Below are 27,040 nucleotides of genomic sequence, written 5' to 3' on the forward strand. Positions count from 1 at the left end.
CTAGAAAACGGTCTTTGTAAAATAGATGTCACACTGGACAAATATAATTATGTAACTGCTGAACATTATATAAAACAGTGTCCCAATGGTTAAGTAACTTATTATGCACCACAAGAAAAGACATTTAAAATTCACAACTGTGTAAGTTTTTAAATTAACGTATCACCTGTTATCTTTCTCCTTACCTATTACACAGAAAATCAAAAATGGCAATGCAGCTAAGGGAATTGTAGCTAACAGACTCTCAGATGTTGATTCTGTCTGCTGACCAGTATCCAGGGATTGAAAATACTACTGCTGCGAAAGAGTGAGACCAGTCAGCACCTGTGCAAACACACAGATAGCTTAGCAGTAAAAAAGACACCTAGTGATTACTATGAACTGAAAAAAATACCCTGCTAAGTAATTAACACAGTCTGGGCAATTAACATAGGCTAAGTCTAGAGGCAAAAATAGCAATATGGGACAGATTAAAAAAGAGAAAAGAACAGGAAGACCCAGAAAAAAGAAGGCCTAGACAGAAAGAATAATCTTAGATTAAAACTGCATCTGGTGCTAGACAAGAAGCATAAGAGAACCAAATAAAAATTCAAATTTCAAGTCTTCCTCATCCTGATCGTGCTACCCACATCAAAACCAGATATTGCACCAATATGAAAAGAAGGACATGGGCAAGCAAAGCGTGCCCTACCCACAGCAAAACACTGAACCAAAGCGTTGCTTGAGCAGGAGACTGAGTTAAGCCAGTCATTCCTTCAAGGCCGTTTAAGAGCAAGTACAACAACTACATGACAGATGTGATCAAAGCTGCAGAGGACCATCTGTGGTAAAGGGGAAGCTGCAGGGCTGTTCACTCTCATCCCTCCCCTACTAGCACCACCTGGCATGGCAAAAACTCCATGTCTTGTGATGGGGACACACCCACTCAGCCCTTCCACCCCACCGGCAAATGGCTCCACCCTTACTCAGTGCAGGAACAACCTATGTCCAAGCTACCTGATTGTATTACTAGACCTTGGACCATTAGGTTTTTCTTGCTGTTCTTGTTGCCCAAGACACTCATTCAACTCATCTAGCACTCAGCTGGGGGTTTCTGGATTCATCCTTATTTTGTCTTCTTTTCAGAACAGAGAAATAGTTTGGAAGAGAGAAAATTACCCACAAAGAGGAAGTTCTCTCATGCCAGAGAAATATCTGTGCTGGCAGAAAAGAATAAATAATTCACTAAGATGCCTTAAAATGAGATATAAAGATGACAAACCAGCTGTCAAGTACCATTTTTTAATCCCTGAACATTCTAACATGTTTTTATAAATTGCGCAGTCACGGTCTTTATTATAAAGAAGAAAGACAAACCCAACAAAAACGCAGGAAACAACAAACCCTTCTTTACCTCTCTTAATGTCATCCAGCTGAGGCTCAGGGGAAGGATTATCTTTCAAAGGAGAAGTTTTAGGTCCAACTGCTGGCTTGGTTGGGGCTCTGAACTGTGAAGGAGGAGGCTGAGATGCTCGGGCAGACTGTTGTTCTATCCGGGCTTGGATCTTACTGCTGCCCTCTGCTCTGAAAAAACAACCAAAGATATTCAGCAGTACTGTGCAACTGTACCCCGCTTTTTCAATATCCTCATACCAATGCATCATCTGTGATGTCATTCAGTACAGATCTTGACTTTTTTGTAAAGATAAATGGTGAATTACAGCTTTCTGTAGGCAACACTTGCCATCAAGAGCAAACGTGCATACACAACTACACTGCAACACCCTTACAAAATGTATTTTCAAATCCAGATGTAGTTCAGTGGTGCCAAATTCTGTACTTGAAGAACAAGGAAAGCTTTAATTTAGCAATTAGTAGCTGTGTTTTTAAAGAAAGAATATGCAATCATAATAATTTGAAGTAATTGTATGATAAAACAAATCCACTCAAAACAAAATCCTGCTTAAAACAATCACAGTAAAAGAAACAACTTTCCCACTTGTAATTAAATCATGTCACACTGAACTCTCTTAGATGTCAACCTGACTAGAATGAGCATTCTTACTGCGAAATACAGCACGCAAGCACTTCATTCCTGGTTTTCATTCATTTCCCTATAATTCCTTAAAAATAGTTCAAGCTGTTTCCTTAGTGGGAAAGTCTCCAGAATAATGCTGTACCTGGCTGTTCAATTTAAATCAGGTATTTCTTCTTTTCACTGAATCAATGATGCAATTCAGATTGCACAGTCAACATCCTTGGCAGAAAAGAACCCCAAAACAAAATACTTATTCAGGTCCCTCTACGGTACACCATAAATGAGGTTAAAATGTGTGGTGTATTTATCACATAACCAAAGCTTTTGGGGGTATGGCTTCACGTAACATAGCACAGAAGCAGCCTATGTGGATATTGGAGTTCAGTTTCAGTTCTAGGAGGGTCTCAGCTCATCAATGTGACACTTTGGGCCTGTGAGCTAAGCCCACTGAGAAACAAGTTAAACAAGCCCACGTGGAACTTCCCAAGGCTTCACCTAAACTGCTTCTGACATCTGAGCTAGTAGACTAACCTGTAACTCAGGTTTCTCTGTGCCCCACTGAACTGCAGATGCAACTTCTAAAATTATGCACAGAACCATCTCCTCATTCATCACTGAAACGCAGCTATTGGATGCCACATTAATAGAGTTTACACAGTCATGTACAACAGAAGTGAGGATTTGGGAATATACTCACTTTATCACAGGAAAGGTAAAAGCAAAAGATTGTTCCCAGTATTAATTATTCTCTTGGAACTACAGAAAGTTTTATGCAGAATAAGTGCAATTACTCCCCCGTGAATGTCATCAAGATGATAACACTAAAAACTCTGCTCCCACAAAGTGTCAACAGGTCATTAAAGATCAAAGTGCCCATGGGGAAAAACAAAGACTTCTGATCTAGAAAACAGAATGACTTTGCAAAGCACTGTTCCTCAAAACAGAGACGCCTAATTTTTATCTGCCTTGCCTCTGCTTGAAAGAAGTTGAAACGTCTTTCAACTCACCAGAACTAAAACTCAGTCACTCCAAACACCTCGCTGAACCTAAGCCTTCCCGCACTTCTTTGCTCCTTTCTTACGTAAGCTTCACCTGGACAAAGTCCAGCAGAACAGGGAATTCAAATCTCATCTATGACACATTCATATCGACCGGGCGGGATGAATGTCACATGGATGAGTTTTCACATCACTGATTCAGAGAAGTTTACAGTCCATTTACCTTGAACTGAAGGTGTTCTTTGCAAGCTTCCAGCCAACTGCTGATGAGCAGTAACTCACATTTCTAGTAATTCCAGAAATTAGAAGTTCTACACTGCAATATTTATCTCTTATTTTTTGAAATGTAAAACTTGTAAAATCATTTAAGAGCTGCTTCTTCACCAGACACTTGAATAACTGCTTTCTCTTCAGATCTCCATAACCAGTGTTGCAGTGATGCTGAAAGAACATGTTCCAGTGACTTCAGGTACTTGCAGAGCAGCAAGACTACTAAAAATGTTCCAACGGCACACTTTGTAGCTTTTGTGAAGTGAAATAAGCATACTGAAGCTGAGAGGATTTCTGACCTCAGCAATTCTTCCAGGCAAAACCTCGCAGCCATTATTTCTAGTTTTCTTTTCCTGCTGCCCCAACTGCACCCTTTGGACTTGTGCGCCACTTTATCTATCACTGACCCAATACAGGGATGAGTGCTTCTTGTTCCTTAAGAGCATATTATTAAAGCATCATAACTCCCACAAGCAGAACAAACCTAGAAAGTTCAACAATCCTCTTGACAGTTTAATATTTATATGGTCTTTTCAGCTAAGCAGAGATTCCTGAAACACATCTGATCTTTCAGCCAGCTTCCAAAGCTTCAAAGCATCAGAGGTGAAGAACCACAATCATGTCCTTTCAGCAGTGGCAAATTTACAAATTCTTAACTTTTGGATTCACACTCTTATTTGCATTTTTAGGCAAGAAAATTGGTCATGCAAAGTCATAAGGCTCAGTAATTAAACATCAGTACAAATGAAATAAAACTGAGTTCTGGTTCAAAAGACAGCCTAAAAAAAAAAATTCAGCAAGAATTAATTCTATCAACAGCTCTATCCTCAGCTTTACCTTGTTTTCTTGACTTGAATGCTGCTGCTAAGCTTTTCCAGCATGTATTCCCCAGTGTCATGATTGATAATAAGCACACAGTCCTTCTGATATGGCCTTTTATTTCCTTTAAACACAGTCATTGGTGGAGTTGAACCCTGGTATCAAAGAAGAGCACATTTTTTTGTTATATTCCCCTAAAAAATAAATAAAACACTAAGAGAAACAAATACGTGTATTGGTCTGACCAAGAGGCTAAGCAGTTAATGTTTAGTTCCTACAGAATATGTTCATTCATGAAAAGGGAAAAATACAGTTATATGCAGTAGATCAGATGTTTCCTCATAGCTATATTACGCCTTTCATCATTTTAAGCGTCTCTGCAGTGACAAGACATCTTCTCCATGGCTGCAATTATTTACAATTCTCATTCCCAAAATGGTAACATAACTGGATTTCCATAGTAGGTTCTGACAAGTGTCAGAAATCTTCTTGACATTTCTGCACTTGGAATCCTGGGTTTGGATAAGAAATAAAGTTCTAATTATTTGTGCAGCAGAACTATTGCCTAAAGAAATAAGTGATCAATTGAAAAATAATTTAAACTGATTTGTTTCTAAAAAAAGATAGCATTTTCACAGTGGATTACAAGCAACTGTCACAAACTATGTAAGAACAGCTGCCTTCTTCAAAGTCAGACTAGCATATAGATGCCATGCAATTATACCAAAACATCTTCTCAAAAGCAAATGAGGTACTTTGACACCTTCCACAAAGTCCCCAAATCCACACAATGCTGCACAGAGCCATAAAAGCCTAATGGCCGAGACTGAGAAGCAATAAAGACAAACCCATGTGGTGGTGCATCTGGCTAACTGATACTGCTGAGATTATGCTCAGTGTTACCACATCCAGGTGTCTTGTACACCTGTGTTTAGGGTTACTGGAAGCAGAATCTAGGTTTATCTGCCCATAGCAGCATGGAAACACACCTGACCATGTCAAAAAAGGACAAGTTACTCAAGAGGGAGTTACAAAGAATTATGAAGAATTATGTTCTCAGCTATGAAACCTTCTCAGACTTCTCTGTAATGCATAGGTACTGCACAAAAGAAATTGAAAAAAATTTTATACATGTGCACCTTTGCACATGCTGTAGGAAAGCAACCACAATCAGGCAGAAAAGGAAAAAAACCACTCTTCTGCATTTTATTCCGAGTAGCAAAAAGGAACAATTATATTGTAACCACTCCAAATGCAATTCTATTCTCTATATTGCTAATAAATAGGATATGTTTGAATTTAAAAGGGCTTTGGAACAATAAGGGTGAAAAATTGGAATTCCCAACAAGGATACAGTAAGAGATATGGATAGGATTCAGAAAAGATGACACATGGAAGTCTAATCTTCAAACGCATGTCACATTTTTATCATTCCTACATTCAGGAGAGGCAAGCAACATTTAGGACAACAAAAAGCAAACTGAAAGTCAAATCCTGCTTGCTGTTGACAGCTAAGCCAGGAAATGTGTAAAGCACAAATTTAACGAAAATTGATCAAAGTTTGTTGGCTATCATTTTGCTACCCAGAAGCCTCCTAACTGAAAGACTGATTTCTGGCTAAAAAAAAGTAAGCAGAAATGGAACCCAGCTTAAGAAAATTAACAGTTCCGCCCTTGTACCTAAAATTAAATGTTTAGGTTTGATGTCAGTGCCTAAATAACACTGGCCTACAGATTCTGCTGATTATAGCATAGAAGTAGTAAAAGATGAAATGGGTGACATTTAATCAATTTGTTTTCATGCATGAGAGTTTTGTAACAAATTGGTCAATTCCCCAACCAAGCCTGTTTATCAAATATTAAAGCCACTAAATCCACACATAAAAATATTACTTCAATTTATCCAAGCAGCAAGGGAAACCAAAATACCTCCACTGAGCAAATTATATCCTGAGATATCCTCAGGGCCCAGGCAATTTCAAAAGAACAACTTAGAACCTGTATCTTATCCCATTGTTGAGCAACTGAGAACCACAGCAGGATCCAAGAACTGCAGTAAATCTTGTCAGGATGAAATGATTCTCAAGACTTCTCACTCTTTTCCAGTATGCTCAGTGTTCTCCAGCTCTCTGTTCAGAACACAGGCAGCACCGCCTTGATACAACATACGCACGGTGGCTGCAGTTAGTGCAGCCTAAGCCTCCGAAGTGTACCATAAGCTTAAAGCTGCTCATAGTCATGGGAGGATCATCAAAATTAAAATTAGTGCATAGATTTGGAACGGGGTATTATAAGTGATGTTGTTCAACACAGAAAATGAATCAAAAGCCCAATCAATCCAAGATGAATGCCACTGAATGCTTTTAATCATAGCTGTTACCCGCTCTCAAATAGCACTACCGTGATCACTATTTTTATGAACAAAAACCACTGTGTGACCTCATGCTTCACTAAAGGTGACAAACGCCATAGAAAAACACAGTCCGGGGAAGCAGGCTAAACCTCATTCAGTGAGAATTACCATAGTATCATCACCTACCAATTAAAAACATGAACGTGCTAAGATAAACACTGCCAAAAGAATCTGACACGGCTTCTAAACTGACTGATGCCCCCCTGCAACCACCAAACTCACTGATGTCTGTGAATTCTGGTTTATTGTCTCAACACACAGCATTAGCTTCAGCTAATAAAACACACCCAGTTCCAGCATGCAAGCACTTTCTTTTGGTAAGGAAACCACTGAACTTTCAACTACAAAACAGCTGCACCAATAAACAGTTTGATGTCTTGTTTTATTGCTGTTTGGCCATCATCCTCAAACAGTAGATCTTTATGGCATAATTTGAGGAGGAAGTAGATGGGAAATCACTTAATTGCCACTCACCAGAACCAACCCCCTGCTTTCACAGCTTAAGCTGAAGGCAGTGAATCCTCTGTGCTATCTGTCCGTGTTTTAGAAAGGGGAAGAATACGCTTACAGGCCTACCTGTGCCTTCTGAACATCAAACTTTGATCAAAGCCTAAATTACTCTGCCTTTCTTCATTAAGCCACAGCACTATAAATGGATGGAAAACAGCTAAAAGCCTTGTCAGCTAAGGAAGTGTAGGAAGGAAGGATGCACAAATAAAAAAACAGACTGGAACCTTACAAAAACAACCTTAAGAACACATTACAAGTCTGGCTGCTCAAATATTGCACCCATTTGTATTAGCAAATATGAAAGTGAAAATAACATTTACACTAGACAGTAACCACATTGCAAATTTGATCGAGAGTAAACAAGGACACGTATATAACAAAATTACCGGAATATGTGGCAAAGTGATTGTTACGTCATCTCCTTTACCGACTTGAAGCTCCCCCTCACAAGACGTATCAATTGATGCTGGCTTGAAATCATCTAAGGAGGAAAACAATTGCAATTACATTTCTAAGAGTCTTCAGAAGTGCCACCCAGCCCTGCAAAGAGTCACTGAACATTTACTGTGATTCCAGGAAATGCTAAAATACACACTAGGGTTTACAGCAGGGGTGGAATAATGCACCAGTACAATGTGTCTATGCTTACTGCCCGAGCCATTTGATGGTACAAGATTTTAAGCTTCCTTTTCAAAACGGAAATAAGGTTCTAGACCTTGTGTTTGGAGACCAAAAGCAGACTCCTCCAAACTCCAGACTCTGAGTGACACCTAATTATGCAGACAAATGTAAAACTGTACTATGAATCTCAAAAGAGCATGAACTTCAAGACCCAGAGCTCTGTGTGGCTCCCACCAATTCCAAATCCAAGGACTGATTCAGTGACACCAAGTCATTTTAATCTCACTGATATTTCTGCCTATTTAGCTGTCACCTTGCCTCCACAATACCTCCTCAAGGGTAGAGGCCTCAGATCTCATCTATGAGGAAAAAGGAGGCGCTGAGCTCAGTTCAGTAGGCTTAATGCTAGTTGAACACGACTGTGGATGGAAAGCCAGGCTAAGGTGAGACACTAATAGCTTAAAACTAACCCTAGTTTTAAGTACCTTTTTTGCACTGTATGGAGTGCTTTGTCCCCCAAACAAGTCTGTTTAGTGCATTTATTTGAACTAAGAACATTTTAACTCAAAAGTATTTTCCTCTCATTACTCTGTCATACTGATGAGCCATAAAAAACAGAAAAAAACCTATAAGAACCTGTAATATTTTTTGACAGAGGATTTAGACAAAGTGAAAAGAACAGAGAGATATTAGTTGTTTTGTTTTGCTTTGTTTTTTAAAACAAGCCTCCATTCAATTCAAGCATCTCTGGAGATGAAGAGGTACAATCGTATGCATGATCAAGGTTTTTAATTACTGCATTAATTAAGAAATTAATATCTCAGAACAAATTTCAAATATTATTCCACCATGAAAAGCACATTTGCAGGAAAAAATAAAGCAAAACCCTAGCCATAATAAATTCTCATTAAGAGAACGTTAATGTTTAACTGAGTTTTATTTTGACAGCACAACAAGCAGAATCAGACACACTTGACTTAATCCTCATGCCTGAACTGCCAGACCAACTCATACCCTTCATTCTCATCTGAGCAATCTATTTCTAGCTATTGTTTCTCACCTACTTTATGTGCAAGCTTGCTAAATACAACAAACCAGTTGTACAAGACTGAGTGTCATTGCCAAAAAGGGATCAAGAGTTTCAACAGTGCAGTCACTAAATTAAAAGGAATATCACTGTCACACTTCTTTCCTAGGTATCAGCAAAATAAAGTTGCTATAAACAAACACTGAACAAATTGTTTGCATTTGGTTAGCTCACTAGGAGCGTGTGCTTGGCTAATCTTGCTGTAGATCGAGTGCACTTATGATACTCCAAATGTACCCATGGTCCTTTTCCCAGAAGTCAAATGTTTCTAAGACGTGTTTTATAGGGATAATCCTGTTTTTCAGTACGGTATTTCATAAATGTTACGGAAAGGAATGAAGTATTTTAAGAAGGCTGAAACAAATTTAGCCTATAAAATCCTCTTATTGTAGTTTGTGTGAAGAGGATTATGGGAACAATATGATGCTCGGATCCCAGATACATCATTCCAGATCAACAGTTAGGAAAAAAAAATGTATAACCAGGAAATGAAAAGATCTCACTTAAAAAGTCACGGATGGAAAAATACAGTACACAGAAAGCTCTTTTGAAATAAAGCTGCATTCTTTCAGCCGTAGTCTTAAGAGCTTTGGCTTTGCAGTTCATTAGGAAATGGATTACTGAAGCAATTCCAGAAATCCAGTGTATTTGTCTCTGGGTGTGGCTTGCGTTTAATTCATACACTGTCAGACAACAACCTCATTCGATAGTTGGGCTATTTTAAAATTTTGATTTACAAATGGAGATTTGCTAGCATGTTAGGGTTGGATAAAACCATTCAGTGTTACGTATGAACAGTTAAATATACCAAACACGGTATTATATTTTTCAGCATCGCAGAATAATTTGTAACCAGAAAGGTAAAACCCACAAAACTCAAGTGTTAGTCCACTAGACAATGGATTTTACGACTGAGCAAAATAGCTTTATCTCAATCACTGACCATCTGAGTAACAGTTCAATCTAGAAAGCTGTTCATTCAAGTCACATTTGTGTGATTAATAGCACTGAACTTACTTACTTGTAGGGTATGAATATGGGCCATGAGACTGGGCCTTGGATTATGCATCATAAAATAACCTCCCCACTATTACCTGTATAATTTTCCCACAAAGCCACTGAAATATAAGTTTAGTTTTACTTTAATTTACTGTTCATGATTTACTACTCATTCTAAATCCTGGACTCATTCAGGGGCAGAAAAAGCAATTTCTTGCCCACAGAATTCAAGTACAGGTATATTGTGAGCTCCTCTTCAAAAAGAGTTTTCTAAAATGAAATTAAACGTACCCAATGCTAAACAGAGCAGTTGGAATAATATCTGGCACCTTTTAAAAAAACAAGCATTCTTCCTATTATCCCTAAACATCATCACTGCTCAAAACCCTATCTCAGGATTTATCTCACTTATTAGGCAGTACTTCATATGTGCAAGTAATTTCTGCTGGCTCTCCTAGGAAGTGACTGATTGCAGCTAGCTGGACTCGGGACAGCCAGGGACGGGGCTGCTGGGTTATGAGTTGCCTCATCACAAAAAAATCCAATTAAAAATTGAACTGCGGGTGCTCCAGCTGCCAACCAGCTGCCCTCGTCTCCAGACACTCCACGAAGCTAGGGCCAGCAGTGACCTATCCTGCAACTGCCATAAAATAACAAAAAATAGGGAACCACGGAGGGACTTGCTTTATGCTCCTAAGGGATTCAAGCACATTTCGTGAAAAACTTCATAAGGGGTCTGTTTGCCCTGGCTTGCCCTTCAAACCTTCCTCTCTAACAGTGGTCTCTGCCAACATTCACCTTCCCCTTCTCCACTCGGGCTGCCCACCAGGGTGGGATATCTCTGTGGGGAAAACACTCATGGGGTGGCAAGGAGTGAAGGAAGGTGCTGAGGGAGCAAGGAAGGTGGGAGATGGGCTCTAAGGGAGTGGGAAGGAAAGCAGGGAGATGGGCACTGAGGGAGAGGGATGGAAAGCAGGGAGATGGGCACTGAGGGAGAGGGATGGAAAGCAGGGAGATGGGCGCTGAGGGAGAGGGATGGAAAGCAGGGAGATGGGTGCTGAGGGAGTGAGGAAAGGGGGAGACAGGCGCTGAGGGGAGCGGGAAGGAAAGCAGGGAGACAAGTGGGAGGGAAAGTGGGAAAGAAAGTGGGGAGACGGGTGCTGAAGGGAGTGGGAAAGAGGAGAGATGGGTGCTTAGTGGAGCAGGAAGGCAGGGAGATGAGTGCTGAGAAAATGGGAGGGAAAGAGGGGAGACGGGAGCTGAGGGAAAGTGGAGAAACAGGTGCTGAGGGAGTGGGAAAGGACGGAGATGGGTGCTGAAAGAAGTGGGACTGAAAGGGGAGATAGGTGCTGAGGGAAAGCAGGGAGGAAAGTGGGGAGACAGGTGCTGAGGGAGCAGGAAAGGAGGGACATGGGTGCCGAGGGAGTGGGAGGAAAAGCAAGGAGATGGGTGCAGAGGGGAGTGGGAGGGAAAAAGGAGAGACAGGCACTGAAGGGAAGTGGGGAACCGGGTGGCAGGGAAATGAGGGAGATGGGTGCTGAGGGGGGCAGGAGGGAAAGCGGAGAGACAGGCACTGAGGGAGTGGGAAGGAAAGCAGGGAGACAGGCAGGAAAGAAAGCGGGGAGATGGGCACTGAGGGGAATAGGAGGGAAGGTGGGGAGGAAAGGGAGGAGACAGACACAGAGGGATCAGGAAAGTGGGGAGCCAGGCGCTGGGGGAGCAGGAGGGAAAGATGGGAAGATGCACGGTGAAGGGGACAAAGGTGCAGCCAGAACAAGAGGGAGGGTGCATTGTGTGGGCTGGGACCCCCGCAGCAGGTGGGGAGGGGATGGCCCTGAAGAAGCAAGCAGACCCTGGAGGGAACTTCGGTGAGGACGGCGGGGCCCCTGCCCTTGGCTGCCTCTGTCCCTCGCACATCACAGATTCAGGCACCTTCACCAGGGCTCCAGCTTAGAATCATAAAATGGTTGGAGTTGAAAGAGACCTTAAAGATCATCTAGTTCCAATCCCCTCTCCAGTCACAGGCAGAGACACCTCCCACCAGACCAGGCTGCTCAAAGCCCCACACAACCAGGCCTTAAACACCTCTGGCGATGGGGCATCCACAACCTCCGTGGGCAACCTATGCTAGTGCCTCACCAGCTCTCATCGTGAGAGAATTTCTTACTTATGTCTAGTCTAAATCTGCCCCCTCCAGTTTATACCCACTGCCCCTAGTCCTATCACCAAAAGGCTTTGTAAACAGGCCCCCCTCAGCTTTCTTGTAGCCCCTTCAGAAGGGCTACAAGGGTATTGGAAGGTTGCTATGTGGTCTCCTCGGAGCCTTCTCTTGTGGCTGAACAACCCCAAGACCACCCAGTTCCAACTCCCCTGTCACGGGCAGGCACACCTCCCACTAGATCAGGCTCCTCAACCCCCATCCAACCTGGCCTTGAACACCTCCAGGGATGGGGCAGCCACAACTTTCCTGGACAATCTGTCTCGGTGTCTCACCACCCTCATCGTGAAGAAAAGAAGAAAAGCTTCGTTCACAGGAGCTGAGGACTGACTTCCTCAAAGCTAAAACCCAGGGAAAAAAAAACCCAAACCACCTTGTAAAATACATGTTTTCTAGAGCCTGGAACAGACACTGACCAGGAAAACCCTTATGGGAGCTTCCTTTTTTTGATAAAGCAAACTGCACCGCCTCGTCACGCGAACCCACATCCCTGCAGCGCGGCTCCGCGTGTTTATTCCCGGCTGATGTCACTTGTGATCGCTGCTGGGTGAAAACGGGACCCTGGATGCTGCGGGGCTGCTGCTCGGGCGGTGCCCGGCGGGAAGGAGCGGGAGAAGGGCACGGGGAGCGGGAGGAGAGGCGAGGGAGAAGGGAAGGAAGGGAAGGGGGGTGTCGCTCACAGCGGATGGTGTGGAAGGAGGCCCTGGGCCGCCGCTCGAAGCTCTCGCCCAGCTGCAGCGGGTGCTCCTCCTTGTCCAGCAGCGAGTTCGCCGAGCCGTTCATGGCCCCGCTCCTGCCTCTCCTCTCCCGGTCCCTTCCTCTCCGCCGTGCGCCCTTCCGGGGGCCGCGTGCAGCCGGGAAAGCGCTCCGGGGCCGGCGGCGGGCGGTGAGGCGGGCGGAGGGGCCACCCCGGGGGAGCCGGGGGGGCGATGGGCTGAGCCGGGGTGCGGGCAGTGGATCGGGGGCGCTGGGCTGAGCCGGGTTGGGGTCCCCCCGCCGAGCAGAGCGGGGCGGGAGCGCGGGGCTGAGCGGAGCCTGCGGTCCCTGCCGGGGAGGGGGTGGGTTTGGGAGCGCCGGGCTGAGGTCCCCGTCGGGAGTAGCGGGTTGGGAGCGCCGGGCTGAGCGGAGCCTGCGGTCCCTGCCGGGGGGAAGGGGTTGCGAGCGATGGGCTGAGCTTGGGCTGCGGACCCTGGCGAGTGGGAGCGGGTTGGGAGCGCCGGGGCCAACAAGGGCTGCGATCCCAGCCTAGGGAGAGCGGGAGGGTTGGGAGCCCTGGAGTGAGCAGGGGCTGTGACCCCAGTTCGAGGGGAACGGGAGGGTTGGGAACGCTGGGCTGAGTTTGGGATGCGATCCTCACCAGAGGGGAGTGGGTTGGGAGCTCTGATTGAGGTCCCTGCCGAGGAGGAATGGGTTGGGAGCTCTGTGTTGAGGTCCCTGTCGAGGGGCAATGGGTTGGGAGTACGGGGTTGAGGTCCCTGCCAAGGAGGAATGGGTTAGGACCACTGTGTTGAGGTCCCTGCCAAGGAGGAATGGATTGGGAGCGCTGTGTTGAGGTCGCTGCCAAGGAGAAATGGAATGGGAGCACTGGGTTGAGGTCACTGCCAAGGAGGGAATGGGTTGGGGGCACTGGTTGAGGTCCCTGCCAAGGAGGAATGGGTTGGGGGTGCTGGGCTGGGCAGGGGCTGTGTTCCCCGTCGAGGACGCAGGGTCCCATGGGGGTGTCCCTCAGAGGAGACGCAGATGCCTGGCATTCCCCACCCTCGGGAGGGCAGGAGGGGCTTTTCCCTGCCTGGATATTCGAGGTGACCCCACCGAGGGAGCTGCTTCCCCCGTGGGGGGACTGGCATAGAGGGGCCTGTTTGTGGTCTTAGGGCTGGGTTTGAACTTTTAAATGCTTAGAGCTGGTGTTTAACTGTTTAAAAGGCTCTTTCACCCCAGCACAGGCTGTTTAAACCGTATTTGTCATGGTAGATTCCCAGTGCAGCATTTTCTGAGGGCAAACGGTTCAGTGAAAGGACTGGCTTGGGTGTTTCTTTCTAGCTTGACCTATGAAGAAATATGAACATTAATCTTTTTGTGCCAGGCATATGGTAGAAATTTTGCCGATTATAGAGCTATATTGTATAGCTCTTTTAATGCTATACTCTTCTTGTGGAGCCTTTCTTTCAAGGGGACCTCTTTTCTGTAACTTTTTCCATTGTTTTTGAAAGGGAAGAAAAGGGTGTTTCTGTCTCCAGTGAAGCTGGACAAAAATTTGAGTTCTTTATATTGATTGCACACGTTTCTTTTTTGTATCACATAAGATAAAATACATCAGTGAAATATTGCTCTTATCTTGCTTTAGGGTGGGTATTGAAGTGTGAAATAGTTTGGGTTGGGAGGGACCTTAAAGATCATATAGTTCCAATCCCCCTCCCAGTGGATCAGGTTTCTCAAAGCCTCATCCAGACTGGTCTTGAAAGCCTCCAGGGATGGGGCATTTCCATTCATTTCCATTTTGGTAAAATGACACCAAAGCCTGGTTCTGGGCACTGACATACGCGAGTGACACGTTTTGGCTGCCTGAGCTTCCCTGGGAGTTACAGGGACATACATGATTTAATTCATATGTGCCATCATCTAGGATCTGGCTGTTTGTGGCAAGGCAGGGGTCAGAACTAGTTGAACATCAGAGAAAAGGTTTGGGTCCCTTCCTAGCCTAAGCAGAACTCTTTTCATGGCTCCATTTTTTTATCTTCTGAAAATAAACTCACATGTGGTTGTTAAAACCAGTGTGGATCCTCAGGAGGAGGCAGCGGAAGCAATGCTGATGCAGGCTGGCTATGGGCATTTTGGCAACAGAACTGGTTTTGCTCTCTTGTTTGAGTGATGTGGTGTTATATAAATGCTGATATTTTTGCCAGTGTTTTCTCACAGGTGTGAGCAGGAAGGAGAAAAGCTAATATTGGATATATTTTCTTTCATTGACTTTAGCAGGGCTTTGAAATGTCACCTGTTTTACAGTTATTCTGTAATATGCTGAGGTATTCTAACTGGAGTTAACAAGAAACAAAGCCCTTGCTTTGTTTTTAAAGTCAGTTTTAGTGAAAATAAACTTAGAGCTGCACCATCTTTCTCTTGTTAGGTAGCTTTCTGTTATGCAGGGGGAAGACTAGCAGGCTGGGTTAAGTATCTTCTTTGACATCAGTGTGATGTCATACAGAGTTGTTAGTTTAGGTGGAGGATTTCTGAAATTAAGAGAAATCTGGTGGCTTTACAGTCTAACAGGTAGGACAGATCACCATAAAACTGTAATAAGGGCATGCTGTAACTATTTCTCTTTATTTTTCTGCTTTTAGATCCTCTCTTTTCTTAAGTTAAGTGATGGAAATGTATACTGAAGAAAAAAAAATCACCCTTTAGTCTTTGCCATTCAAATTTGTGTGAAAGAGTCTAGGATGTTCCAAGAAAATGCGTCAGCCAATTGCTTTAGTGTAGTAACAACATCTGCTGAAGATGGTGCTTTCCAAAAAAAAGGCCATAGTGCAAGAATCCTTAGTCCAGAAGAGGCTGAGAAACTGGAAAAAGATCAGGTTTTGGTGTCTGACTTCAAACAACAAAGACTGGAGAAAGAAGCACAGAAGAACTGGGATCTGTTTTACAAAAGAAACAGCACCAACTTCTTCAAAGACAGACATTGGACAACCAGAGAGTTTCAAGAGTTAAAAGCATGTCGGGAGGTGAGATCTATATACTTCCTCTGTAAAAGATGGGATTGATTGTTTCCAAAAGATTTAATAATACTTCTAACAAAGCCATTAGGGCAAGAGCTCCCACATGTTAAGTTTGCAGTGCCCTGTATAGTCTCTCTTAATATCAAGGATGTCTCCTCAGAATCACATGCACGAGTTTGATTTCAATTTATAATTGACCTGTACTGGGTACTCTGTGCTCCGCTTTCAGATGCAAGCTGGTGCACTTCAGAACACTACTTTAAAGAAACACATCCAGAATTACAGGCTAATTGCAGGACATCATTAAGGGGAATGCCCAGATGCATCTGTTGTTCGTTATAGCTAAATGAAAGACAGAAATGGTACAACAATCTGTGGATTAGTTAAGAGGTAGATGACTAAAGGAATATTAATATAGTCTAACAAGATTTGTAATTTTGCAGAGATCAGGATTCCTGTTTTGTAGATCTGATGGATTCCTACTTTGTTTTTTTAATCAATTGTAATTACAATTGCTTATAGCTTTTGAAATGCTGATTGAACAGTGTCTGTGCTCATATCATGAGGACAACGAAAATTATGTGTCCTATCTTTGATTTCTTCCTCCCCAGTTTGCAGATCAGAAGCTGACCTATCTTTGATTTCTTCCTCCCCAGTTTGCAGATCAGAAGCTGACCATTCTGGAAGCAGGCTGTGGGGTTGGGAACTGCTTGTTTCCACTCTTAGAAGAAGATCTGAACATTTTTGTGTATGCCTGTGATTTCTCTCCTAGAGCTGTTGAGTATGTGAAGGTTGGTTTGATATTTGGAACTTCTCTTCAGGATGTCTTTAGAAGCTTCTTAAATGACAAGTGACTGGAATGACAGACTTCACTTGCTTTCCTTTCTGCAAGAAGGGTGGAATAGCTTTTGCCAAAAATTGGACACTGATCCATTTCAGTGGAGCTCCTATGCAAGGAGCTGAATCATTGCTCAAGACAGTTTTTCAGCATCAAATTGTAGCATTATGGTAATATATGTGTACTACTAGTGTTTTTGGGGAGTGCTACTATGTCCTTGCTTACTGTGCAGTAGAGGCAAAATTTGTTTGGGATGGAAGCTTGCCCTTGAAATTTGTGGAGCGCAGAGAGTCTCAGGGAGAATCTTGAAAACATGGCTATGAAAGTTATTGTTAAGGAAGTTTGTAGCCTGATTAGAAATAGCTATAGGTAGGTGGTACCACAGACCGAATTTAAGCCTTCCAGCAAGGCTGGTCGTGCTTTTGGGCTTTAAAAGTCTCCCGGTTTATTAAATTTGTAATCATTGGTAAATTTCCATGTGTTTGTTATTTTAAATCATTCTCTTGTGGGACATTTGTGACTGAGAACTGTGAGGCACATACTGCATATGTCATGGGCAAGATGGGAAGAAAGACACGTGACCAACAGGGGAGTACAGCAGCTCCTTGGGATGCCACAGCTGTGCTGTAAGATGAGGTTGGGCTGAGTGTGTGCCCTAGATTTTGGATGACTTAGTGGTATCTGCCTCCACTGCCCTTGCAGAACTTCTTTCTTGCCAAGACCAGGCTTCCTTTTACCCAGCAGAACTGTGGGCTGGAACAGCCCAGCTGCAGGTTATGTGACATGAACTAGAACCATATACAGTCTACTTTTAGCTCAAGAGCTGTAATCACCTTGTAATAGAGAATTTCTTTTAATATTTCTGCATTTTTAAAGAGTAGAAGCATCGCTAAAACAGAAATGGTTTGTTTTCTGAACTGTCTTAACACACATTCCTTCTTAAATTCCTGTTTTAAAATACTGTTCTGTTTAGTAGTCGTAGTTTTGCTGTTGTACTATGCAGCAAAGAATTTCTGATAGCTTTCATCACCTCTTGGGAGGTAATGTTCTTCTGCCTGTGTGTTTTGTGTCACTCTACAGATTAGTTTCACAAGATTTATTTGCAAGAACAAATGCCGATTGTTTTTGGTGAAAGCGTGCTCTTTCCATTTCCCTAGAAAAATGCCTTATACAGTGCTGAAAGATGTAAAGTGTTCCAGTGTGATCTTACCAAAGATGATCTTCTAGAAAATATGCTAGCAGATTCTGTGGATGTTGTCACACTTATATTTGTGCTTTCTGCCATTCATCCTGACAAAATGCATCTTGTCTTGAAGAACATTTACAAGGTAAAGCCAGCTGATTTCACAGCCTTTAAAGCACTTTTCTTCTTTCTAGCTTGAAAGTATGGGTTTTTTCCCTCGAGAAAATAACCGCTCTTGTAATGGTTATCTTTTACACTGTATTCCATGCATGTATTTAGTTAGTTCACCTAGTATACGGAACTAAAATGTTTTACAACGCTTTTTTTTCCTCTCTTGGAATTGCGCGGTTGCATGATGTCGGCATAAGAAAAAGGTATTTTGAACCTGTGACTTGGGCTCCTAGGTTGTAGCTATAAGTAATATTTATGAATTGCAGAAATGTCTGTGTTGAAAAGGTGTGAATGACAGTGAACCAAAATTGACTTCCAAAAGATACAGTGACTTGCGGTTAGGACATTATAGTTATTATTAAGCACGCTGGATCTGTGGTGATTTAGAAGTGGGATGTTCAGAGATAAATGTTAATCTTGAGAGACTCATCTCCCTGGGCTGCCTTTGTTAGTTGATAGATTACGACAGGCCCATCTAAAGGTTGGATTAAGCACTCTGAACTGTGCTTGTTCTGAAATCTCCTGAGACATCATATATGACCTGCAGAGGGAAATAGTCAATATATTTTTTATTTATTCATATGTGTACATTTGGGGTTTTAAACTCTCAGATACTCTGCTTTATCTTCAGTAGTTTGAAAAGGCAATGTTAGATTTTTTGGTATAACCCCAGTTTTCCAAAGTCAGGATTGGTTTGTAGCTTGTGCACATGAAAGGCTCATCACTGTTTAATCTGTGGAGATGCCTGGTTCTTTTAACTTGCTTGTTGGTTTCTGCACAAATTTGCAAGTGGCAAATACTCCTTTTCTGCTCTAACAAATACAGCTGGTATTTGATGAGGTAGGAAGGGTGCACACATCCAATGTCTAAAGTAAGCTTGGCCAGTGACCGTGTACTTCTAACTTTTGAACTCATTGTGGCTTGATTTCTTTGCCAAAGAATAATTACCATCACCACCCCACTCAGCCCTCCCCCCCTAGCCTGCAACCCATTTTCCTGAAACTCTTCCTTTTTTATTTCTTATTATATTGCAGCATTTTTCTCTCTCACGTGAAAAAAGAAATGTCACGTTATTCTAAATTTTGGTTTTAATCATTAAGTAAATTCAGGTGCTGGACTGTATACTGCACTACAAAGAAAAGACTCTGTTGGGACATAATTTTGGTTGTTAAACTGTATATTTTCTCCTTTCCTCTGTATTTGAAGAATGTTGCAAAAAGCTTATTTAACTGATCAGCACCCAAACAAGAATCTTAAAACTTTTTGTAGTCTACTGTTCGTAGGGAAGCATTTTTAAGAGCAGACAACCCAGTGCATATACAACTTTTTTCATAGAATCATAGAATGTCCTGAGTTGGAAGGGACACACAAGGATCATCGAGTCCAACTCCAATCCATGCATAGAATAACCCTAAAATTTCACACCATATATCTGAAGGCGTCATCCAAATGCTTCTTGAATATTATCAGGCTTGACACCGTGACTGCTTCCCTGGAGAGCCTGTTCCAGAGCTCCACCACCCCCTAGGTGAAGAACCTTTTCCTAATATCTAACCTGAAACTCCCCTGGCACATCTTCCTGCCATTCCCTGAGATCCCATCATTGGTTGCCAGAGAGAAGAGATCAGGGCCTGCTCCTCCTCCTTGCCTTGTGAGAAAGCTGTAGACCACAATGAGATCTCCCCTCAGTCTCTTCTTCTCCAGGCTGAACAGACCAAGTGACTTCAGCCACTCCTCGTATGACTTCCCTTCTAGGCCCTTCACCAACTTTGTGACCCTCCTCTGGACACTCTCCAGTTTTGTTGCACAGGGGAATGAATTCTGTATAGGTTGCTTGTGTGTTGTAAATGTGTTAGGATACCTTGTCTTAGCGTGTATACACTAAGTGTGTTTATTTGTATTTGTATTCCAATAAATATATATATGTTGGGCTAGATCAGTTTACCTTATTAAAACATATGTTATCTGACATTTGTATTATCTGACAGGTATTAAAACCAGGCAAGTGTGTCTTGTTCAGAGACTATGGACTGTATGATCATGCAATGCTCAGGTTTAAATCTGGCAGCAAACTTGGAGAAAATTTTTATGTTAGACAAGACGGGACAAGATCGTATTTTTTTACTAAAGGTAAGACACGCTGCTTTCTTTTCTATGAATCTTCTGTTTAAGCTTGCTTCAGGGAATTGCCAAGATATCCATGGAAGTTTTGTTTTACGTAGATGAACTGCTAAATTGTAGTGTACTTGATTTGCCATCCTTTTGGGGAGGAAGAAGGTATTTTGACTGGTAGGGCTTTTTGGAGCACTTTGTTCTTTACAAGCATTGTTGTATGTGCCCAGAGCAGCAGTTTCAAAATTTGCTTTTCAAAATTTCATTCAGATTCATTATCTCAAGGAAAAAGACCAAAGTTCAGTAACAGAATTGATCATTTTCATGAAGCAACACCTCTGGAGGTGTTCAAGGCCAGCCTGGATGAGGCTTTGAGCAACCTGACCTAGTGGAAGATGTCCCTGCCCCCACGGCAGGGGATTTGGAACTGGATGATTTTTAAGGTCTGTTCCAACCCAAACCATTCCTTGATTCTATGGACTAAGTGGCTGTCTTGGCGTCATTCTTTGTGCAAGGCTCTTCCAGGTGTGGAAGATGAGGTCTACTGAAGAAGTCAATGACTTCTAAAGCAGAGCCATGACTACAGCACTGGGAAGCCTGTGCACAAATCCATCTGAGATAGCACTGACCAGCTGTGGTCACCCTGTCTTCTGTTTTTTTAGTAAAGATGATTCAAAAAACATTTCCACGTGGTACAATATTTAAACACTTCTTTGTTTAGTGCTCATAATGCTTTAGGAAGGGAGATAATTACTGCAGTTTACTGGTGGAGAATTTGAAGCACAAATACACAAAGAAAATTGCTTAGACTGTCACAGTCAGTTGGGATTAATAGCTCGTCTTCTAACTCCCAATTCCTCGTGCTAAAGTTCAGTGAACCATTACTTCCCCCTATCAATTATAGGGCATTGTGTAATAAGTGCTGTGTGTTTATTTCCGTGGGGCTCTTTGTTCTTATGCTAAAGCAAAACACAGCCACTGAAGAGACTAATTTGGAGCCAAGTAAATGTTATTCATATTTTATGGCATAACGTATTATCTAATTGCATCTGATATATAAAAACCATTAATCTTGTCTGAGCTCTCCCTATTCTTTACAGGACAATGATGAAATCTAAGATAACATTGGCTGAGCTACAGCTTCATTGAAGCATGTTTAGAACTGTTATTTGTTGAGTGATTTTTAGTTCTGTTTTAACAAAGAATAGATGCTAAAGGGAACAAATAAGAGAGTAACCTAGGTGTGGAATTTTAAATTCCTTATTTATTGTGTGTTTGAATTGTTTCTGAATGAGAAATTCCTTGCTAGTATGCATGTTTGCTTTGGGGGAATAATTGAGGTAGGGAGGAGGAAGAGGAAGGAAGGAGAAAAGAGAGAATTTCTCTTATATTTCTCTTGTTAGCAATTGTTTTGCCTGGGCTGGTCTATGGGTGTCTCATGGCCCACCTCTGCTCCCATTTTTAATCATGATGTTCTCATTCATCTCACTGATTTACACATAAATATTGCTCAGTGCTTGAATTCTTTTGTTACTAGAAATATAACTCCCATCATTTCCTCACAGTTTGCAACCTGTGCTATTTTTTATTTGCTTAGCACTACACTGGTACATCAAGTAATTGCTGCGTGGGATGGTTTGAATGATGCTTTTTTATAATTTATCTGGTCTCAGATAACAACACTGAGCTTCTTCCATGGCAAAAAAGACCCCAACATTCTTCCAGTGCTTGAAATAATGCTAAATTTGTGGAGGAATACATGGTTGTAGTTTTGTGTTAAGAAAAATGTGTAAGTTCCCGACAACGAGATTTCAAGAGGTCCACACTTAACTGTTTATTTACATTTCATTGATGTGGGTTCTCTGTTTTACATGAATGTACTGTGTTTACAATCAGTGCCTGTGGCTTCCTGATGGGCCTAGGTTGATACAAGCCTGTGCTACCACCGAAGTGAGTGTTATCTTCCTTCCTCTGTCCACCACCTCTTCTGCTGCTGGGATTCTTGCACCCACATGATCAACCATTTCATCAAGTTGATCTCCCGCTGAGCAGTGAAAAAATGGCATGTTCTTTGTTTTCTATTCTATTCAAGTAGCACGAGTTTAGAATGGCTGGATTTTTTTTTTGTGAAATTGTGATGATTTTTAATTAACATGACAAGTCAGTAGCATGAGCAGCCCTTTCTGCTGCAAAGGTCATCCTGTTGATGAGGTACTTCTGCCTTCCCTGAGGGAGACATGCCTTCCCTTAAGGGGAGAGGAAGATTCTTCTGTTTATGGAAAATACTTTAAGTTTGACTTAGTGGAGGGTTGGTACCACTCTATCCGTTTTGCAGTTTTGTCCATTTTTGTCTTGGGCCATGGCCTGTCGGTGTCTGATAACAGAGGATGGCATTCTTCCTCAAGCAGGGATGGATTACCTTTGGAATATTTGGAATAAATTACATATTCGGCTAGTGAAGGTCAGCTGTGCACAGTGAAAACGCACTGCTGTCAGTCATGAGGAAGATGGCGAGGCTCAATAAAAATAAGAGATGTGGCAAGTTTTGGCAACTAAACTGAGTAATTGGCTTAAGCCCCAGTTTTGCTTAGGTTGTTAAGCTGTTTTGCTCAGGTGGATGTTTTAAAAGAGATCTGCTTTGATTTGTGTTCAGCAGCCTGCCCACATACAACAGCTTGAAATCTGAAGGCCTGTGTGATTTTCATGCTGTAGCACACAAGAACATGTACTTATATAATGCTGACTAGTGCTTTAAAAATAGCTTAAGCATGGTATTTCATCTAATTTTTTTAAAATTCTCTTGCAGAGTTCTTGTCTCAGCTTTTTGAGGCTGAAGGATATGAGCAAGTGGTCAATGAATATGTGCAGCGAGAAACGGTGAACAGGAAAGAAGACTTGCGTGTTCCAAGAGTTTTTCTTCAAAGCAAATTTCAAAAGCCTTTCAGTAAGACATAAGTTCTTGCTGGTTTAGCAGCAGCGTTGCTTGTTTGGAATGGAAGCTAGCATGTGTTTTTTCCTTGTGTGTGGTTATTTTTCTGGAAAACCAGAAATGACCGCATCCAGTACCTCTTGTTGGTTTTCACCCTCGGATGTGAAATATGAATTCTATTTCTAATTCAAATTTAAGATGGTTTAGTGATGCAGGCAACCTGTTGAGTGTCTGTATTCCTGCTTCTGAAGTAAATGCTGTGCAGCATTGTTGGAGGATCAGGTGAAGCACACAAAACATAGTTAATTTTAAGCACTAGTTTTCATTGGTTTTCATCATAATTATTTCCATTTTTATTAAATTTTTTTTTAAAAAAATAAGTATCCTGTGTTTCCTATCACGTATGCTTTTTGTGACGTGTTAAAATTACAGTATTTCATCTACTTCCAGTACTTGTAGGATTTCTGAGTATAATTTCTCAGACACAGGGATGAAAAGGACTTGGTGAGTGGCATAATGTAAGCTGCTATGGTATTTTAGTAATGGTGTCTTTTTAATGTGCTCAGTATTTGGATATGTAAACAAATATTTATATTCTAAATAAGATCTTGATTTATCTGATTTCGTGCTTGAAGGAAGTTGTTAGAGGATCAGGTTGTCTTTATCCTTAATTAATTTCAGATAGTCTTCATTTGGTGAGCAGAAATAGTTGAGGTTTTGCAAGTCAGTTTCCTGTTTGGAAGCAAAACCAGTGAGTCAGAAGTACTTTCTTTTATATCAAGTGTAGCCAACTGCTTCTTTCCCGAACTGAGCAGAGGTCTTAATTCTTTTCTATCACTCTCGGGAAAGGTGTTGGTCTTTGCTGTTCCTACACCAGAAGCCACTGTATTACTACTATGGCTCATAGCCAGCCACAGACTTGGTGGCCTTAAAAAACTTCATTCTTTTCCTTCAACAGCCCTGACACTTTGCACTGCAGGACCTCTTCTTTGTTCTTGGATGATATAATCTCAAAATATGTTTGAATCTTTTAACCTACCTTTTGAACAGCTGCTCTGCATCACAGGAAGCTCAGAAGTATCTGGTGACTTGTGCAATGGGCTCTGCTGATCTTGTGTAATATAGGCAAGTTGCAACAAGGGATATTCCAATTAAATACTCACATTTTTTTTTTACTTCTTATGTATAAGGGGAGGTCAGACACTGGCACAGGGTCCAGAGAAGTTGTGGAACCTCTGCCCTTGGAAATACTCGGAAATGGATTGGCCAACGCCTTGAGCAACCTATGACTTTATTTGAGGGTGGCCCTGTTCTGAGTAGGAATTTCATCTCTTGCGGTATATATTAGTTGGTGATTGATTGATTTGATTCAGGTTGCCATTCCACTGGGCTTGTGTATTGCTAGATGACCCGATCATACACACCTGATGCGGACCAGAGGTGAGTATTTGCCTCTGTTTATGGCAAACTAGTCATAAGATATGATAATGATTTTTTTTCCCCACAGCTCTCTTAACACTGGCTGTGGATGCATGAAGGGAAAGAAGTAATAGCTTTTCCAGCATAAAGCCTAATGTTACGAAGTTAACCAGTCAGAATTTTTCAAGCAAATTTGAGCTGCCAGAGGCCTTATTCAGTTGATAGGTTTATAAATCAATTTGCAGCAGGTCATTGCTTTGTGTCAGGGGACCACAGCTTTTCTTTTCGTCTGATACCATGAGCCACAAAGCTGTATTTATTGTGTCATCAAACTTTGGCCTCGGAGGAAAAAGAGATTAACCACACAATTCTCATAATGACTCTTTGAGGAGTGTTATTACATGACATCTCCTTCCTTTATGGAGAGTATCATCCTGGGGATTTATACATTGCTGACCCTTGCTGTGTAACCCATTAACACTTTCTGCCACACCAGTAATAAATATCTAGTAACACTTACAGTAAATGAAAAAATATGTTCTTTATGGGTATAACGATGAGAACGTTATTATAATCTGAGCAATCACCATCTTGTGGCTTCCCTCAGCAAATGTTCCTCTTTAGCATAGCCATTCCACTACTGAGCTCTGATGATTTTTCGTGCTGTTTGAACTCTGTCACAGCAAGTGCCTTACAAGACTGAATGTTTGGTTCTTTCAGAGTGTATAGTGCATAAATGAGACTGAAGGATTGCCTTATGTGGCTCTATGTCAGTTTGGCATATGATCGTCAACACATGCAAAGGCAAATGCACTGAAGTGAGCATACCAAAAAGGGAAACGAAATATAGACGTGTATTAAAAATTGGAAGGTTTCAGTCAACCCAATAGACTTGGCTGCAGGCAGTCATTAACTTCCATTTTACACTGAATTAACTATTGTCTGAAAAATAATCAGAATATCCTGACTTGGAAAGGACCCACAAGGATCATTGAATGCAACTCCTACACCTGCATAGGACAACCACAAAATTCACACCATGTGACTGAGGACATTGTCCAAATGTTTCTTGAATATTGCCAGGCTTGGCTCCATGTCTGCTTCCCTGGGGAGCCTGTTCCAATGCTCCACCACCCTCTGGGTGAAGATCCTTTCCTAATATCCAACCTAAACCTTCCCTAGCACATCTTCCTGCCATTTCCGTAGGTCCTGTCATTGGTCACCAGAGATAAGAGATCAGTGCCTGTTTCTCCTCCTCCTTCCCTTGTGAGGAAGCAGTAAACTGCGATGAGATCTCCTCTCAGTCTCCTCCAGGCTGAACAGACCAAGTGACTTCAGCTCTTCCTCATACGACTTCCCCTCCAAACCCTTCACTAACTTTGTGGCCCTCCTCTGGAAGCTTTCCAGTAGCTTTATATCCTTTTTATACTGTGGTGCCCAAACCTGCACACAATACTCAAGGTAGGGCAATAGTATACCTCTTTGTGGCTGTAGCTTCAGTGTTCCTGTGTATTTCTGCTTGAGGAATTATCACTTACTGTGTAGCAACATATTAAATGGAGAGGAGTAGTTCAAATTTTTTTGTTTCTCGTTCAGTCTTATTTATGGTCAGACCTGGAGAATAAAGTAGCATGCATTAGTGTCCGTGCCAGAAAGTCCTTCAGCTACAGTTGTCATATAACAGAGGTTATTTTAAGATGAATAGTTAGAAAGCTTTGTTTGGTCTCTATGGTTCTGCTTCTGTCAACTGTAAATCATTGCAAGTTTTTGTAACTGTGGTAAAGTTTGAGGAAGTTAAGTCAGTTTTAAGAAATCCTTGCCTCTTAATGTGAGTCCAGTAACTGATGGGGTGCATGTGGATGTTGTAGTGCAGAATAAAGTGGATGTACTCCTCCCACCCCAGCCCTTCTGCCTTTCCAAGCTCATGTCAGCTTCCCAGAGGTAGCACATGCCAAGGATACCTGTACCTTGGATCCTTACTTGAAGAACTGTCCTTAGGGAGATGTGGTATTGAAGGTAAATAGTATCAAAAGGACTTGGAAAATATAAACATGCCCTAAATTGTGCTCACCTTGCACAAACAAGCTACTATGCTGTGATTGTAATAATTGTCTTGGTTTTTCTTTGATTTAAGTTGTCTTCAATCAGCGAGGGCTGCTGAGACTGACTCAGTTGTCTGCAGACCTTCCTTTTGTTTTCCTTAAGCTGACCTAGCTGCTCTATCTGGCAAGCATAGTGAGTTAGTTACATTCATGCCATTACCTTGTTTTGAGCAATATTTAGAATACAAGCAAATTCCTATTGAAGTAGTAGGACTAAGAAAACCATCTATCTATCTATCTATCTATCTATCTATCTATCTATCTATCATGGTTTGATGTTCTGTGATTACATTCTCTGATGTTTAATAAGTTACAAGCTCCCCTTAAAGCTTTTCCTACTGTTAGGTAATCCTAAATGTCACTTTCTAGTCTGGAATTCTGTGATGTGTCCTACTGGCATTAGGCAGTATATATTAAGGGATCATGTTAATGCAACAGTACATCAGTGAGGTCATTAGTAAGGCCTATTTGTTGGCTATTTTAATAAAATTTACAGAAATATGTCTTTGAGCCTTCTGACATTTCACATCCTTTACTGTTCTGTCAGATTTCGTTGATACTGTGCAAAGTGTTTGACCATAAGCTAAGACTAGACAGAAATGCAGACATGTATTGTACATGT

At 42.0% G+C, this 27,040-nt stretch overlaps 2 protein-coding genes across 7 annotated transcripts in view; one reads left to right on the forward strand and one right to left on the reverse strand.

The window, feature by feature from the left end:
- The window catches only part of EAF1 (ELL associated factor 1), a 25,540-nt gene extending 12,708 nt beyond the window's left edge, over positions 1-12,832 (reverse strand). Inside the window, exons 1-4 of the mRNA XM_054058328.1 lie at positions 12,632-12,832; positions 7,413-7,507; positions 4,123-4,259; positions 1,394-1,563 (exon numbers count right to left, since the gene is read on the reverse strand). Coding sequence (XP_053914303.1) covers positions 1,394-1,563; positions 4,123-4,259; positions 7,413-7,507; positions 12,632-12,734 — 505 coding nt within the window. The 5' untranslated portion in view covers positions 12,735-12,832. The remainder of the gene's footprint in view (positions 1-1,393; positions 1,564-4,122; positions 4,260-7,412; positions 7,508-12,631) is intronic.
- On the forward strand, positions 12,410-25,510 carry METTL6 (methyltransferase 6, methylcytidine). 6 transcript variants are annotated; one of them, XM_054058325.1, is made up of 6 exons: positions 12,410-12,498; positions 15,290-15,670; positions 16,321-16,455; positions 17,660-17,830; positions 19,845-19,986; positions 22,775-25,495. In XM_054058325.1, exons 2-6 carry the CDS (start codon positions 15,389-15,391, stop codon positions 22,921-22,923), a joined length of 879 nt encoding a protein of 292 aa, XP_053914300.1. In that variant the 5' UTR covers positions 12,410-12,498; positions 15,290-15,388; the 3' UTR covers positions 22,924-25,495. The 6 variants fall into 6 exon arrangements, with proteins under 6 accessions (XP_053914300.1, XP_053914297.1, XP_053914301.1 ...); XM_054058322.1 differs by lacking the exon at positions 12,410-12,498 and adding an exon at positions 12,713-12,837; XM_054058326.1 differs by lacking the exons at positions 12,410-12,498; positions 22,775-25,495 and adding exons at positions 12,713-12,837; positions 21,865-22,023.
- Positions 25,511-27,040: the final 1,530 nt, after the last annotated feature.

Source organism: Cuculus canorus, chromosome 2, assembly GCF_017976375.1.
Source record: "Cuculus canorus isolate bCucCan1 chromosome 2, bCucCan1.pri, whole genome shotgun sequence".
NCBI classification, from domain to species: domain Eukaryota; kingdom Metazoa; phylum Chordata; class Aves; order Cuculiformes; family Cuculidae; genus Cuculus; species Cuculus canorus.

Coding starts and splice junctions, on each gene's coding strand:
- METTL6 (XM_054058325.1), top strand. CDS start 15,389: ATGTTCCAAGAAAATGCGTCAGCCAATTGCTTTAGTGTAGTAACAACA. Junction 17,831..19,844: donor TCTTGAAGAACATTTACAAG/GTAAAGCCAGCT, acceptor ATTATCTGACAG/GTATTAAAACCAGGCAAGTG. Junction 19,987..22,774: donor ATCGTATTTTTTTACTAAAG/GTAAGACACGCT, acceptor ATTCTCTTGCAG/AGTTCTTGTCTCAGCTTTTT.